Source organism: Monocercomonoides exilis, assembly GCF_001643675.1.
Source record: "Monocercomonoides exilis strain PA203 chromosome Unknown scaffold26-1319188, whole genome shotgun sequence".
In the NCBI taxonomy this organism is placed as follows: domain Eukaryota; phylum Preaxostyla; order Oxymonadida; family Polymastigidae; genus Monocercomonoides; species Monocercomonoides exilis.
Window position 1 is genome coordinate 798,591 of NW_027150571.1, and position 17,726 is coordinate 816,316.

Below are 17,726 nucleotides of genomic sequence, written 5' to 3' on the forward strand. Positions count from 1 at the left end.
ACAAATAGCTTTTGTATTTTTCAAAAGATTTTTGAGAAATTTCTTTTATTTAAAATTTAACTGAAATATGTTATATTAAGGGATCAACAAAAGATCAAGGACATGGGGGATTTTTGATCGGAATTAATTGTTGTATTATTTCGTGTAACACAAACCGAAAGATGGCAGCAGAAGTTTGTTGCTTCGGCCTTTAAATGTATTTTTATTATTAACAAAAATTTGCTTTGATCAGGCATTGGAACTGAAAACCAAGGGAAATAATGCTTTTTCTTCAGGTGATTACGATATGGCTGTAGATTTTTTTACACAAGCCATTCGTCTCGATCCAAATAATCATGTTTTGTATTCCAACCGTTCTGCAGCATATGCTCAACTCAGCAAATATAATGAGGCTCTTGAAGATGCTGAAAAATGTGTCGAAATAAATCCAGCGTTTGTGAAAGGATATTCGCGAAAAGGTGCTGCTCTATATGGACTTCATCGCCTGGAAGATGCGAAAAAGGCATATGAAGCTGGACTTGAAAAAGATCCAAACAACGCTGCTTGCAAAGAAGGAATTGAATCAATCAATGAAATTGAGAATCCACCTGAATCTGCTGCTGATAAAACGATTGAAAACTTATTTGCAAATGTTAAACAAGTTGCTATGAATCATCCAAAATTGAAAAGCAAATGCTCTGATCCTGCATTTATGCAGAAGTTAGAAAATTTGCAATCAAACCCAAAAGAAGCTTTCACAACAGCTCTTATGGATCCTGAACTTCAACCATTGATCGCTGCGCTGTTGAATATTCCAGATGAAACATTTGAAGCAGCACAACGTCGTGCAGAAGAACAATCAAGAATGGGAGATCCATTCCCACATGACACTGGATACGGTTCATCTTCCACACCATATTCATCTTCCACTTCATCAAGTTCATATGCTTCCACGAGTTCTCAGCCTCCAAAGCCAGCAGCACCGACTATTGATCCAAATTCCCCAATAGCTCGCGCAATTAAGGAGAAGGAGATTGGAAATGATTTTTATAAGAAGAAGAAGTTTGATGAGGCTATTGTGCACTATGAAAGGGCTATCCAGCTGGATCCTCATCAAATGAGTTTCCATTTGAACAGAGCAGCATGCTTTGTTGAGATGGCAAATGCTAAGGACAAAATGGCCGAGGCTGCTTCAAAGTCATCAGAGGAACAGCCATTTGATGTTGAAGGAAGCATCAAGAAGCTTCAAACAGAAAGAGATACAAGAAAGCAAAGAATTGAAGAAGAGAAAGAGTTGCGCAGAAAGGCAAAGCAAGAAGCTAAAGAAAGCAAAAATTTGAGAATGAAATTGGGAAAGAAGAGGAAGGTTGATGAGGATGAAGAGGAAGTTAAGAAAGATACCATTTCTGCTGATGATGAAGATGAAGAGGAAGGAAAACAGAAGGAGATTGAAGCAGAAGAGAGCGAGGAAGAGATTGAGAAGGAGAAGATGGAAGAAGACGAAGAGGAAAAAGAATCAGAGATTGAAGAAATGGAAGTGAAAGAAGAAGCACCTCTTCCAACAGACATAGGTTCATTGATTGAATACTGCACCAAAGAAAAGAATGAACTGTATGAAATGGCGATGAAATCATGCGAAGTTGCTATTGACATTTCAGAAACACACAGAGAAAGAAAGGAGAACAGCGATGAGATGAGAGCAAAAGCGTTTTTGAGAATGTGCAACATCGAAATTAAGAGGAAGAGATACCCAGAAGCTGAACGTTTCGTCGAAAAATCGCTTCTAGAGCACAGAACCGACGATGCAGTGAAGAAGCAGAAGGAATTGAAAGAGCTGATCAAAAAGAAGGAAGAAGAAGACTATCTGGACGATGCGAAGGGAGAAGAAGCCAGACTGCGTGGAAACGACTTGTTTGCTTCAGGCCAGTTTGCCGAGGCCATTAAGGAATACACAGACGCCATCAAGAGGAACCCGAAGGATGTGCGTACGTGGTCTAACCGTGCTGCCTGCCACACGAAGCTGATGAACTGGTCGGGTGCTCTTGACGACTGCGACAGAGCACTTAAGCTTGACCCCAAGTTTATTAAGGCCTATGTGAGAAAGGCCAAAGTGCAGATATTCCTGAAGCAGTTCCCGCAGGCGATGAAGACAATTGAAGCTGGTATGGCTGTTGATTCATCAAACCAGGATCTTATTCAGGTGAACTACGAGTTGATGAAGAGAATCCAGGAATCTCAGCAAGATGGAAAAGCAGATGAGCAACAGATACAGCAAGCAATGCAAGATCCAGAAATCAGAGCTATTTTGCAGGATCCAGTGATGCAGAATGTGTTGAATGAAATGCAAACAGTTTGGATCACCTTTGTTTATTTAATGTTAAATATTAATAAATTTTTTTTTTAATTTATCTAATTATTATCAATTTTTTAAAAAAATAAATTTAAATTTATTTTACAAAATTTAGAATCCAATGAAAGTTCAGGAACATATGCGTAATCCAAAGATTGCAAATGCACTTGGCAAGCTTGTTGCAGCTGGTATTATAAAAACAAGATAAGGCTTTGTTTTAAAAGGGGATTGAATTGTGGTTGATGGGCTTTTGTTTTTATTTAAACTTTTTTTATTCTTTGGTTTTATTAATTTAATAATTCTCTTTTTTCTTTCAAATCACTACCATTCGAACATTCGTATAATTCAATTAATTGAGAAAAAGAAGAATCTTTTAATTTGTTTTGAAAAAATATTTGAAAAGACATCGTAAAGGAAAAAATAATAACTATCTATTTGTTGACATTCTTTGAATGTCTGATATTACACTCGAAAAATGATTTTCACATGAAGTGTTTTTTAATACTGACTTTTTTATCCAGATTTACACATTTTTTCCCCCCTGATTAATACAGCTCACATTTCTTGTATTTTCACACATATAGAACACAAAATGAGAAGATATTGATATGACTTTTTTGATGTTGAAATGCGAATTCGTAATCGATGAAGAGTGTATAAGGAGAGGTTTGACCCTCCATTTCTGATTTGTGCCTCTGCAGAGGAGTTTGTGTTTTTGCGCTGGGGATTGTTGAGCTCAATTTTAAACTAGAATTTTTTTTTATATCAAAAAAACATGGTACAAAATATGACATTTCATGCATTTCCATTGAAAAATTATGCACATTTGATTCGCTTTTTGTGGACAACAGGTTTCAACAAAATGGGTTATGTTATTTTAAAATATACGTGTGAGACCACAAAACATTTTTTATTGATATCAGTGATGTTTGTTTACGCACTTGAAATTCAATATTATTTTGTATCTGAGAAAGTTAAATGAATTTGATAGAGAGACAAAGATTTTTTGTAATGAACATAAAAAGCTTGATAGTCCTTATCCACCCCTGCTCTTACGCCTTCCCCTTATTATTTTAGAAAAAGAATAATCAACACCAACATTTCATGAGTAGGAGCGTGGTGAAACAACATACTGATATTGCGTAAAAGAATATGAGAAAATTTTTGAAATCATTTCACTATTTTTGAATAAGAAAATAAACTTGAACTTTTGGCAACAATAAAAACAAACAGATAATACAGTGCTGCTGACAAGGGAAATCTGTTCGATTTCTCTTATTCTTCAATTCATAGAGCTGAAACTGCTTGACCTCTCTGTTATGACAAAAGAAAAATGCAAAAATGATATCATGACTGAAAAATTTTTTTTCTATTTGTCAAAAAGCGTTATTGAAACGATTTCTGAATTTTTGTTCATACTAAAACATTATCAAAGAATCAAAATTAAACAATTCAAAATTTTTCCAAAACACAAAATTTTCAATTTTGATGATCAAGCACCTAACATTTTTTTTATTGACTGGAAATATCAGTTGATGAAATTTTCTGTCACACTTTGTCAGTAACTGTCAGTGCCGGTCAATGACAAAAGTGTTAAGGACATATATTTCAGATGTTTTTGATTGATTTTCCAAAGCACAAATCAACATGTTAAACTCTACTCCTGTCGTTGATGTTACTGAAGTCTATTCGTTTCCAAATAAGATTCCTTGAATACAAAAAAATTTTTTCAACAAAAATGAAGGTGTAACAAAGCCAGCAGCTTCATGCTTGGGGAAAAAGAAATGTATATTTAACAGATATGGGGGAAAATACGGACTTTCAAGCTTTTTATGCACAAAGCATGAAAAAAATGTTTTTCTAATAACATTACCAAACTTTCTCAGATTTCAAAATAAATTTGATTTTTATAAATTTTATCATGCTTCATTGAAATCAAAACATCAAGTTTTCCAACATTTCACGAATGTCAAAAAATGGACCCATTTTTATTGTGTTTTTTGTTCTCAAAAAGTCAATGAAAAGTGCATAATTTTTCAATGAAAATGCTTGGAGTGAAATATTTTACCGCATATAATATTGAAAAAAATATCAGGTTGATTATGTTGGAAGGATTTGTCCAAAGGAAAGAAAAGTCTTTGTGAAATAAAAGATATTGTTCAGAAAAAGGAGCATTTTCTGTATTTTTGCTAAATTTGATCGTTCGAAAAAACACTTTGGAAAAGCGAAAGAAAGATTAAGATTTCAAAACGTTTGTGCGTACAAGAATTTGGAACAATTGTTTGTTCAATGAGAAAAAGGAGTTTTTGTTGTATAATTTAAATATCTGAGTTATTTGTCATATGGAAATATAAAAATATTAAAAGATAAAAAGAAAATTGCGAGGGTAAATATCATTTCACCCTTTGATATTTTTTTATTTTTATGGAGTTAAAAAAAAAACCCAAAAAGATATTTTTTTTATAATCGAAAAAGTTACAAACATAATCAAAAATTCGAAAAACAACGTAATTTTTCAAAAGGTTAACAAAAATCAATAAAAGTCAAAAAATATTCTCGTTGTTAAATGATCAATGATATTTGTTGTTTAAATGATTTTTCATTTCTTTTCCGATGTTTTTCTTTGCCTTCTTTTGTCCAATTACAAAAATAAGAAATGTGAGAGAAATTCTGACATATTTTTATCTAATTTCAATTGAAAGAACACAGCTTTTCAAAAGATTTGCAAAATATTATAACAACATTTTTTCACAATCAATGAAGAATGATACACGCAACATTGGCTCTCTTATTTCGCGTTTTTCATATCAAAAAACTCATTTCTTATGGATGGAAACAAATGTTTAATGTTTCGTTCAGAGTTTATGATTGAGTTTATTTTAATTCGAAATCTTCAAAATATGCAGAAAACAACAACACAAACATTGCTGATAACACTCACAAAAACAAAAGAATAAAATTTTTATCAATCGAATACTCTTTATAAAAGATTTTTTATATAGCAAATTATTCTATTTCGATTTTAAGCTTTTCGATTTCGTTTGCGTCTTTTTCGACTTCGAATGATATATTTCGACTTTGAATGAAAGTTTTAGGACTTTCAATAATTATTTGTGGTCTTTGTGAAAAAAGAACAAATTAAATGATACATAAAAATATTAACGATTGTGATTTAATAAATAAAACAATTTGTTTTTTCTTTCTTGAATGATTCATTGAATACATCGTTGCACTTGAATGTCAACGAAAGCGAAAAGATATTGTTATTTATTTATTGATTTATTTTTTCAAATATTGCAAAACCGTTTATTAAAAATATATGTTTTTTCTAATCAAACAAACAAATAAATAAAAAAAAACATTTTTTCGCCTGAATAAAAAAATCACCGAACAAAAACACATGCAACATAAAAACATTCATTCAAACAACCTTCCATTCAAACAAACATAGGTTAGTGTTTTTATTGGCACCATTTTTTTATTGGCACCAAATTTTTGAAGTGATAAAATTCAAAAAATACAGACTCAATTTGCAAAAATAAATAAAACTTGGGTCAAATAGTCTTCGAATTTTTCTTTTTCCTGAACTTTGATCTGCAGAATTGTCTTCTTCGATATTTTCCAAATCATCATGCAAAATTCTTCGATAAACTCTTTTCTTCTTTGACTTTAATGGAAGAGTATTTTCAATGTTTTCTGTTTCTTCTTCGGCTTCCGAACATTTCGCACTTGTTCGAATAAATATATCTTCTTCCCACTTTTCTAAGAAATCCTCATTTGTGAGCAGTTTTCCGTAAAAATCAAAACGATTTGAATAAGTGGGCAAAGGAAATGATGAGTGTTTGGGCAATTTACGTAAAACTGGTCCTGACGATTTAAACAAAACACCACTTGCATCAAATGCATTCTTAATTACTGATGGTGCGAATGCAGAGTGAAGAGCTTGAGGAAGAATGTCTGCCAAAGCCTTTCTGTTGGAAGAAGTTGTTGAAGATTGAGGTATTTCTATTGATGAATTTAAAACAGATATCAGAACTGCAAAAACACCTCTATCGAGAGGTTGTGAAATATGTGTTGTGTGAGGAACAAATGTGATGACATCCACATTCGATTCCATAAGTTTTCTCCAAATAATAGGGTTTGCACGAGAGCTGTGCGAATCAACGAAAAGTAAACATCTCTCTTCAGTCAATTTCATCCTTTTCTTTCTTTCTAATATTTCTGGAAGAAGAACACGCAAAGAGTATCGTTCGAATAAAGAAAAGTTCATCCAACCGTTCGTATTGCACCACACATCAAGCGAAGGAGATAGTAAAGGAGTCAACTCTTCCGGAACATTTGAACTTGGCCAAAGAACAATTGAGGGCAAAGAAAATCCATCTGAGGCAACAGCAGCCACAAGCGTCGCATTTCGAACTCTCGAAGGTGCAGACAATAGGCTGAAGGAGATTCTGAGGATGTCGCAACAAGTTTTTGGCAATTATCTGATAATCTCAGTGATGTTTCATCCACATTAAAGATTAGCTCCCTTCAATATTTGAACTTTGAATGTAAATCATCAAGCATTTCGTACCAAGGTTTCAAAACGTCTTGACAAGATGCTGCAAGACGTTTTGAATCCAAAATTTTTGGCTTTTGCAATTTCAATTCGTGTTGATTACACTAAAAGCAAAAAGTCTCAAATTTTGAAATTTCTTTTTTTGGTTAAGCATCTTCAATTATCTCTGAATCTTCATCTTCTATCACATTTTCAATCTAAATAGAAACAAATAAATAGATAAAAAAATATTTCGCAAACCAATTCTTTTGTTTTCTTCACTGTCAGGTTTGTTCCACACTTTGTTTCAATTTTAATTACGTCTGTAACAATATCCTTTTTTTCCTTGCGCAGCAATGACGGTCTTCCTACTTTGGCAATATCCCTATCACTTTTAACAGCCTTCACTGTATGGATGAGAGTTTTTTTTGAAAATTCACCGAAGTTGGTTGCATCCACAAGCCTGGCTTTTCCGTCAATTAAAATTCGCGCCATTCTCTCGAGTCTATTTTCATAAATGCGATAGTCAATCGACGCCATTTCTGCTTGCATTTTTCTTTTTCCTTCTTCAGCTTTTTTTTTGATCATAAAAAAACCAATCAATTTTTTGGGTAATGATCAAAAAAAAAGTCCATTTTAAGCAGCCAAAAGACATTTCAAGTTTTGATATAGGAAGTTTTTGTTTTAATAAAATTTTGTTTATTCAATTTGTTTTTAAAAAGAATTTGTCATGTTTTTTTCATACGATAATTTCACTAACATATTTAACTGTTGCCCCGAAATAAAATAAGCACGTCTGTTCATCCGCTGATGATAAAAACAATTGTTTGTACAAATGATCTTTGTTTCTTATAGAAAATTATATCTTTCACAAAGAAATAGAAAAAAGGTGCCAATAAAAAAAAAGGTTCCAATAAAAACACTAACCTACATATAAACGTGAACAAATATTTTTTGTTCAAATATGAACTTTCTGAATACATGTATAAAAACAAAACAAACAGATTAACTTTTAAAGAAAAAATTTTTGAAAAAAAGATTTTTTTTTAATCCTTTTGAATACAAATACAAACACACAAATGGATTTCGAAATGAATATTAAATCAAAAAACTGAATTCAAATAAATGAAGATAAATCTAAATATTCCATAAGAGAAATGTTTTCCCAAATATCTCAATATCATCATCATCTCTTCTCTTTCAAATGTGTCTCATTACCCCAAAAATGAAACAATCACATGTTGCACAAGAACTCCAAAACATTTGCCATCTTTTCTTTGAAAACGGTGAAAATGTTTCTTTCGCACCCAGAAATATCTTCTCAACCAAACCCTTTTCACACGATTATTATCCCCTTCACCATTTCTTTTTCCATTTCATTTCTTGTTTTCTTCTCATCGATTCGCTTTCTTGTTTTTTTCTCTCTTTTCGGTGAATTTCCTGAAAGTTTCTCTTGTGATCCAGATATTAACCGTGTTTCATCTTCTGTTTTGCTCTTTTCCTCTTCTGTTCCATCCTCATCCTCAATCGCATCTGACATCGTCAGAATCATCGTTCCAGCTGGAAAGTGCTGAAACAGTTCTCTTTTCAGATCATCCAAAGAAATGCGAATCGAGCGTTGCGATTGCCAGCAGCTCTCCACAAGCTCTCCAAACCCACTTTCTTCAACAAGAGCTGTCATGTCTGGCCTCTCTCCATTCAAGATCTTATCTCCCGCCACCTCTGCTGGATACTCTCCAAACGGGATATCCAGTGTCAGACACTCCCACAGCATCATCCCAATCGAAAACACAACTGACTTCTTCGTTGCTCCCATCTTCTTGTTGACCAGCAGCTCTGGTGCCATCCACCTCAGACACTCTTTTCTGTTGTATTCATCATCCTCAAACGCTGATGAAGGAAGGGAGTCATCATCATCATCGTCATTGTCACTGGCAGATGTCACAACGGTCGATAACGAGATTGAGGATGAATCTGAACTATCATCAGATGAGAAGTCGGAGTGCATCACAATGCAGATCACCATATGCTCTGAAAACAACACAATGTGAGGGCTCAGAGTGGAAAGAGAAGATAATCCATTTTCCATCTCATCAAAAGAGTGGAGTGCCCCATTCGCCACCCAGAACAAGATCTGTGCAGCTGTCTGCTCCCTCTCTTCGAGAGTTCCAATAGCCATCTCCTTTTTCTCATTCCTTCCATGCAACAACATGAATAGTGAATCCCTCAGATCCACAATGAGCTTCTCATGAGGAGAAGAGCAGGCCATTGCATTCACGAGATTTGACATCGATGAGGTTGTTGGGCACAAATCTTCCCTTCGAACAAATGTTGAATCTGAATCTGTTGTTGAAATGGTGGAAGTGGATGAAATGGATGGTGAAGGTGTTCTCTTCCTTATCTCTTCTTCTTCCTCTTCTTTCTCATCCACTTTCTCCAGCATCCACTCAGGGATCTTGTCTGAATCCCTTCCTAAAATATATTCAGTTGAGCCACTTTCAGAGAGAAGATGCTCAGATGACTCCGAATGCCCCAAGCTTTTCTCATACACTCTCTTCTTTATCTTTTCTTCGTTCTTCTTCTCTGCCTCCCTCTCAGCTCTCCTCCACTGCTCCTCTGGTGACATCTCCATCGTCACCATCTCAAATGCCTTCGGATCCTTCCTCACTGTGTCATTCACAATCTCCTCCAATTCCTTTGTTCTTCTCTTTTGCTTTCTCCATCTGACCGCCAATGCAATCGAAACAACAAGGACAATTAGAAACATCACAGCCAATATAACAACAATGATTGGCCAGATCGATTTCCCTTCTTTCTTTCCTTCAACAATCCTTTCATCTCCTTTCCCAATATTTTCACTCCTGTTCTTCACAATAACCAAATCTGTTGATGAAGGCGAATCTCCTTTCCCAAACACAATCCACACACTCACTTCTGTCTCTTCTCTCACTTTCTCCAGTTCTGAACATGAAACAAACGTGTGAATCTCATTCTCTGACACAAACCCTTCTTCTTCAATTTCCTTTCTCACAATCTCCTCTTCATCCCCATTTTTCATGCTCATCTTCACTGACAAATCGCATGGTAGAAGCAGCTTCCCATGAATCATCAACTCCACATCCCCATTTGGCTGAGAAATATTCTTCACCTCTTCCAGAATGGGGATGAAAAATGATGATCCTCTTTCAGTTGCTATCCCTCCCAATCTGCATCCCTCATCCAATATCCACAATGGTGTGTTTGGCAACATTCCATCTCCCCCTTTCACACTCACAACATTCAACTCCCCATCCCCTTCACAAATCACATTCCTTCTGGCTGATGGATATCCTTCAATCGATGGGTTGTTGTTCTCAAACTTTCCATTTTCAATCTTCACACTCCCTCCACTCACCCACAGCCCTCCTCCCTTGCTCTTCAAAATCGTTGTTTCCCTCATCTCAACTTTGCTCTTCTCAATATCAACCAATGACCCATTCCATTTGCATAATCCCTCTTTCTTTTTCCTATTGTTTTCTTCATTGACTATTTCATCTTCTCTTTCTCCATCAAACACACAATTCACAACACTCACATTCTTGGAACTCCTGATCTGCATCATCCTTCCCTTATCAACCGAATTCACACATCTTCCAAATGAGCTGTTCAGCACACTCACATCTTGCTCAGCATCTTCCATCCCAATCACACACCCCTCCAACAACAGAGTCACATTCTCAACTCCCATCTCTTTCATCTCCACTTTCGCTTTCCCTCCAACACTCACAACACCCCCCTCACATTCGATATTCGACATTCTTGTTTCAACAATTGTCACATCCGATTCTTCACAAAATGAAAGAACTGATATTGTTGAATGAATATCTCTGAATGTTGAATCAAATATCTTCAGCTCTCCACTCTCCACACTCACAATCGAACTGTTCAACTTCATATCCTCAACTGTTGTTGAAAAAGAGAAGAACTCGCATTTTTGGATCTCCATTGACCCATTCTTCACTTTCATAAAATAAGTGTGAGTTGACTCAAATCCATCTTCAAACTGGAATGAGCACCTCTCCACTGAACATTCATTCACAAACTCCATCACACAATCCTTCTCACCTGATTTCTCAATCTTGGAGTTCAACCGAACAATCCCCTGTGTCTTTTTCAATGAATTCACAACCAGATCTCCAATCACACACTCCTTCCTCACAAACCCTTCCCCATCAATCAGAATCCCATTCATCACCCCTTCCTCGATGTGCTCAACCCCACAGTCGATGCTCACACACGGATTGCTCTGTGCTCCACACCCCCTCCCATCACTCCCTCTCCCACTCACAAACACCTGTGCCGAATAATAGAATGTGATCAGCGGAATCAGATCAACATCTCCCTCGCTCGAAGCATCCCTCCCACAGATCGAGTTGTTCGAGTTCAGTGACTCCTGGTTGTAGTTCAGTGCAAACAGTGTTTCGTTGATCTGGTGAGCAATCGAGTGGCATCTGACAAACACGTCTTTCCCCACATGTGCCTCATTCATCACAAACAGAATGTTCACAATCTTGAAATTCAGAGGCGGAATCTGACTTTCATTTCCATAATTCGCATGTGGGTCAGACCCATCAATAAACAGCCCTCCTCCACACCCCGTCTCACTCGAGCACTTGCATATCGAAAACGTGCTCCCATTCACTTTCATCACTGATTCCCCACTCTTCAGCACCACTCTCATCCCCCCTCCTTCATCACTCAAACCACTCTTGCAACTCGACATCGAACACTCATCCATCACACACTCCACTCCATCCTCAAATGATCCCACATCAACAACACTCGCTCCAATCCCTTCATTCGTGATGTTCGCAAATGAACACCCAACAACCCTCAGAACTGGTTTGTTCCCATTGGAAAAAACATTCTTTTCTCCATTCAACTGGTTATCCTCTTCCATCATCGAAACCAGACTTCTTTCTGTCAATCCAGCAAATGAGATGTTCACATTCTGAAGTGTCATCTCATGTGCACTTGGGCTGAACGTGATGAACCCTTTCAACTCTGAAATCAAACTCAACGAACACCTCTCAATCAATACACTCCCCCCATTCACTCTCATCAAGCAGTATCCAAAACTCTCTGCCACCCCTCTCCCTGGGCCAAATGAACAATCTGAAACTGACAATAATGTGTTTGTTCCAGAGGACTCAATCAACACTTCATGATGGGTGGTGATGTCTGGCTTAGTGAATGACACATTCACAAATGACAGACTCACATTCGAGGATATCATTGAACCATCATCAGACAAATCATTCTCATCTTCATCACTGATCGTCACTCCTGTCCCTTTCTTTGTCCCTTCAATCACCACTTTTGGTGACTCTGAAATCGATGATGAAAATGATATGGAATGGCTCAGCAACCCTGACCCCACAATGGCAATATGTGTTTCACCTTCTCCAAGTGTTGGATATCGAAGTGATATCAAGTGGTCAATCGATGAGCATGGTGCTTCGGAATACCCACACCCACTGAAGTCTCCTCCTTTCTCAAGAGAAACAAACCCATCCCCACTCCAGTTCCTCCACAAATACACAACCAGTGGAATCACATACACCTCCTCTCCTGTTGTCTTCCTCTCCCACCCACACAGCTCATCCAATGATCCCAACTCCTCTTCCTTTATCTCCCATTTCAGATGCTCCTCATTCACAATCTCTCTCAGATCCCATCCTGACACAAACACATTCTTCCCTTTCCACCCATCACACCCCTCAAATCCCATCCCTTCCATCACAAATGTTCCCATCTCATCTGCCAACTTCACAAACATCCCTCCTCCCATTCCTCTCCCTCCATCCTCAACATCCTCTCTTGGCACTTCGCACCCAGACAAATTCACCTTTTTCATTTCCAACCTCCCTCCCTTTCCCACTGATATCTTCATCCCTCCCCCTTTCATCCCACTCCCCCCTGAACACACTGATGACAAATTGCATCCTTCAATATTCACAATCCCATTCACACCCATCTCCACATTCAAACATCCTCCTCCTCCTCCACTTCCACCAACAACTTCCACTCCACTCATTCGGCTGTCATTCATCTCCAATTGAGCTCCATTCGAAACAACAATTGGTGATTTCCCACTCATTCTCGCTCCCCCTTCCATCACAAATCCATGAACAACCAACCCTCCTCCCTCAATACAAATCACACTGTATCCAATCATTTCATCATTTCCAAATGTGACTGAACAGCTGGTCATTGTGATGGTTGATGATGATGAGGAGGAGTGGATAAATCCACTTCTCTTCCCATTCATCTCTTCATTCAGCACAAATGACAAATATCTCATCTCAAATGATTTTGAACACTCAATAAGGTTGTTCTGGGTTATCGATCCTTCATCCCTCACAACCACCCTCATCCCTTCTTCTTTCCCTGAAACATGAACCTCAAATGATGCAACTTTCATCTCATTCTTTATCCATGATTCTGATACAACTTCAATTTCATTCACATTGCTGCTCGCTCTCTTCTCAACACAATAGTCAATCGTCAAACACCCAAACTCCTCAAACCCACAATGGCTCTGATCCAGTGCCCTCTCTCCTCTCCCATCAACTCTCAACTTTGTTCCAATTGAACACAAATACACAAACAGCGGAATCACTTCCCCTTCTCTCCCATCCTCACTCCCACACAACTTCACAACATCTGTTGGAATAGCACTTGAATCAAAAAATGAAAATGAACTCCCATTCACTTTCGACTCCAACAACACTCCTCCACCACATTCAACAAACACATCCTTCCCATGTTCTGCTTTGTTATTCTCTCCAAACACAAACAATCCCTCTCTTCCCGATTCCATTTTCATTGAACCATCCCTGCTCTCCATCACAATCATCATCCCTCCCCCTCTCCCTTTTCTTCTCCCATCTGAACTCTCCCCTGAACCCTTCGCCTCACACCCATCAATCACACAACTCCCATTCACAACAACACTCCCTTCCCCCTTCACAACAACACTCATCCCTCCTCCTCTTCCACATGCACACCTGCACCCCTTCACAACACACGATTCAATCACAATCATCCCATTCTTCCCCTCATCTCTCTCTGCCCCAACCACTCCACTCACCCATCCCCCATCTCCACTGCTCTTCTCAATGTTGTTCACCTCACACCCACAAAACACAACTGATTCCACCCCTTCACCAAACTCAATCACTGAATGTTCTCCAAATCTCAAGGTCTCTGTGATCACCAATCCCTCCACTTTCACTTTTCCCCCAACCACATTCACAAAACAATATCCAATGGAATTCTCAGAGGGACAGACAACAGAACAGTCAGTGAGTGTGAGGAGTGTGGAGTTGGATAAAATCAGAGATGATGATGATGCACCAGAAAGAGCAGATGGAATGCAAAACGTGATGTTTCTCATTGAACTTTTGCTCTGAACCTCAATCAGACAAGGTGACTCAAAATTCTCTGGTGCTTTCACCCCCACTTCCATCCCTTTTGTGGCACATGAAATCTCCCATTCACAGCCATCTGTCATTCCAACTGCCTCACAAAGCTCAAATCCTGAATCCAATTCGATCTTCTTGTTTGTGTCGGGATATCTCACCTGCGCTGCATGGGTGATGGTGGCACACGGATAATAGTCAAACCCACAGAACCACGAGTCGTATCCACCCAGCCCATCCTTCCCCTTCCCCACATGTGCTGCACTGGGATATGAATCCAAAAACACATTCAGTGGAAACAGCCCCATTGTTGTGTCACTCCGATCATATCCCTCAAGCTCATTGTATTTTGAATTGTCATGTTGGACATTCAGCGTTGAGGAGCTTATTCCCCAGCTCGCTGAATCGCTCCCATTCACAAACACATAATTCCCTCCCAACGAGGCAGAACACCCTGAAAAGTCAACTGACACAATCGAGAAGTCAATCGAGTTGTCAGCCAGATGCAGCATCATCCCTCCTCCATATTTGCCACTTGTGCATCTGTTCATTGTTGTTGATGATTCAACCTGAAGCTTGCTCGTATCTGTTTCCAATTCAACCTTGATTCCTCCACCACTGCCACTCACACACACACAATCCTCGATTGTCACATTCTGAACAACAAATGCCTCCCCTTCCTTCACATTCTTTGCCACAACCACCCCATCTCCTTCAGTCAACTTCACATTCATCACAGACACATTCTTCAACATGCTCTCTCCAGATGTAGTGGCTGTCAAAAACAGGGCAGATGAGGAGGATGAAAATGATGATAAAACAGGTTCAGAGAACAATGGTTTTGAGACATTCATATCTTTGATCTCCACATCAACCATCGACAGCTGCGACAGCGGAACCACAAACACTGACGACGACAACACATAGCCTCCAATATTACTCGTTGTGATCACAACATCCTCCAATGAGAGTGACCCACTCCTGTCATACACAACAACAACACTCGGCGAAGTTTCTGCAATTGAGTTGAAATCAACCCTCAAATGACTCATTTCAAGATGACCTGTTGACACACTGAATAGCGCTCCTGATGATGATGAAAGTGCCCCTGTTCCAATCGAACTCTTCTCTATGCCTATCCCAATGACTGAAATCTTCTTTGATCCAATATCAATCGTTGTTGTCTCGCTTATGTGATTCCCGTCCATCACCGTGATTGTCAAGCTTATTTGCACTTCACACATCTCAAATCCCTTCTTCACTGTCAGACATGGACATGTTTCATTTGCCCCACACAATTCAGTTGCATCACTCCCATTCACAGAAACATAAATCGTCTTATCCTTCAGCCAATCTTTTTTTGATGTTTGATCAAACATCCAATCACTTGTATCTGCATAATTGTATGCATAGCACACTCTCTGAATGTCTGTATTCGTTGTGTAGCATTCATAAAATGGATTGGAGTTCAAATGGGAATTATAATGGTCCAAATAAAGAACATCATGCCCATATGGAGTGGACGTTGTTTTGCACTTGCAGTCGTGAAAGAAAAGAGAAACACAATAAATGATATCATTTTGCAATGTTTGAATGTTCGGCTCCAATTGCAATCCTCCGCCACTTGACACGGCGTTGCATGACACAAACTGAATGCTCCTCATGCTGAATCCAGTCGGAACATTACAACAACGAATGCCTCCACCAGTTGTGCTTTCAACTGAGCATATAGTGAAATAACAGTCAGACACGCACGCACTCTCCCCTCCTCCTTTATCTGTTGGAATGCATCCTATTCCAGAAACCTGAAAAGTGTTGACTGTAAGGCCTCCTCCAGCCCAATATGCTTTACAACCGTGAAATTCGCATCTGCTGATCCGAGAACAAGATGAAATTGTATAAATACATATTCCTCCTCCAGCATTTCTTTGAGTATAGCAACAGTTGAATGTGCTATCAACAATCTCAACAGATTTAATATATGCACACATTATTGCACCTCCATCATAATATGCCATGCAGTCATTAAATGAACAATTAAAAACAAAAACAGAGGCCCATGATTGGCTGCACATACTGATTGCTCCTCCACTTGATATCCCATCGGTGAATGAATCGCTTGTTTCTGTTGTCTTCGATCCATTCCATTCACACCAAATTAAAGTGTTTGTCCCATTTTCTGTTTCATTCTGTCTCCCCGGAGTCAACTTTCTGTCTGCAGTTCCTTCACATACAACGTTTCTTGTCCGACAACATCCAATAAACGAGGTGTTTGAGGCGGTCAAAGAGGCCAAGGGATTATTGAGAGAAGGGACAATCCCGCCATCATACGCATCGCATACTGATGAGAATAAGCAACTGCTCAAAAAACATGTGGTTTGGGTTGATGCAGTGGTTAAAGGCGAGCATGCATCATTTGCTGTTGAAATATTGAAAAATGTCAGTTGTGAGAGTGAAAGAAGAGGAATGGAAGGTGATGACAGGAATGGGGCTGATGAGACACAAAAAGATGAAAAATGAGATTCACTCACCGAAATAATGGAAGTTTTCGAAATGTAATTGTCAAATTGTTCAGAAGTGAAAAGAGGAGGAAATATACGCAATCCTTCAACATTTGGCTGAACAGAAACGTTAACAAATGATCCAAAACTCCCTTCCAACTCAAAAGGAGATAAATGTTGCCCCACAAAAAGAATGCACTTTCTCATTGAAAGAATGCTTCCTCTTTTTGCAATGAGTATTCTTTTTGATCCTTTTTCTCTCATCAACAGTTTCATTTCCATGATTGATGAATTGAAGCATTCCAAGCAACCCTCAATTTCACTGGATTTGCAAATATTCACATTCTTCAAAAATCCAATTTCTTTTCCTAATTCTTTTTTGTTGTTTTTTTCGTCTTTCTGAAAAACTCTTTTACCAATTTCACTCAACTTCATTTTTTCATTCAATCTTATAACATCTTCGTTGCATTTAATAAATGCAGTATTTGAAGGATTTTTGCAAATCTGAAGCAAATAACCATTCATTTCAATATCTTCTTCTTTTTCTATTTTTTCTCCAATCCAACTCGAGTCTTTGGTAATGGAAACAAGATTCACAAAAAGAAAAAATACACTGAAAACTAGCATCCCCACTCCTGACAACATCTTCGCTCTTTATCAACAAAAACGGCAAGATTATTTAATATTTGAAATTATTTATTATTATGGGTGTTGAAAATTCTGATTCAAATAGGTCTGAGTGTTTTATAAAGGCATTTATTTGAAATAAAACAGTTTTTGAAAAAGAAATAATGATTTCTATGATGTATAATGATATCATTTTTATGCTTTATATGTTAGATATTTGAAATAGTAAAAATAAAAAAAAAAACATTCAAAAATGTATATTTATGTAT

General features: G+C 37.8%; 3 protein-coding genes across 3 annotated transcripts; 1 reads left to right on the forward strand and 2 right to left on the reverse strand.

The window, feature by feature from the left end:
* Positions 1 to 125: 125 nt before the first annotated feature.
* On the forward strand, positions 126 to 2,696 carry MONOS_9662 (putative stress-induced-phosphoprotein 1). Its single transcript, XM_067880182.1, has 3 exons — positions 126 to 173; positions 233 to 2,329; positions 2,445 to 2,696. Exons 1-3 carry the CDS (start codon positions 162 to 164, stop codon positions 2,535 to 2,537), a joined length of 2,202 nt encoding a protein of 733 aa, XP_067726321.1. The 5' UTR covers positions 126 to 161; the 3' UTR covers positions 2,538 to 2,696.
* Positions 2,697 to 7,033: 4,337 nt separating this feature from the next.
* Positions 7,034 to 7,454, reverse strand: MONOS_9663 (uncharacterized protein; the record flags this gene model as incomplete). The annotated part of the gene is made up of 2 exons (XM_067880183.1): positions 7,034 to 7,084; positions 7,128 to 7,454. The coding sequence occupies 2 exons, from the start codon at positions 7,452 to 7,454 to the stop codon at positions 7,034 to 7,036; spliced, it is 378 nt and encodes a 125-aa protein (XP_067726322.1).
* Positions 7,455 to 7,692: 238 nt separating this feature from the next.
* MONOS_9664 (uncharacterized protein) lies at positions 7,693 to 17,475 on the reverse strand (the record flags this gene model as incomplete). Its single annotated transcript, XM_067880184.1, has 1 exon — positions 7,693 to 17,475. One exon carries the CDS (start codon positions 17,473 to 17,475, stop codon positions 8,203 to 8,205), a length of 9,273 nt encoding a protein of 3,090 aa, XP_067726323.1. The 3' UTR covers positions 7,693 to 8,202.
* Positions 17,476 to 17,726: the final 251 nt, after the last annotated feature.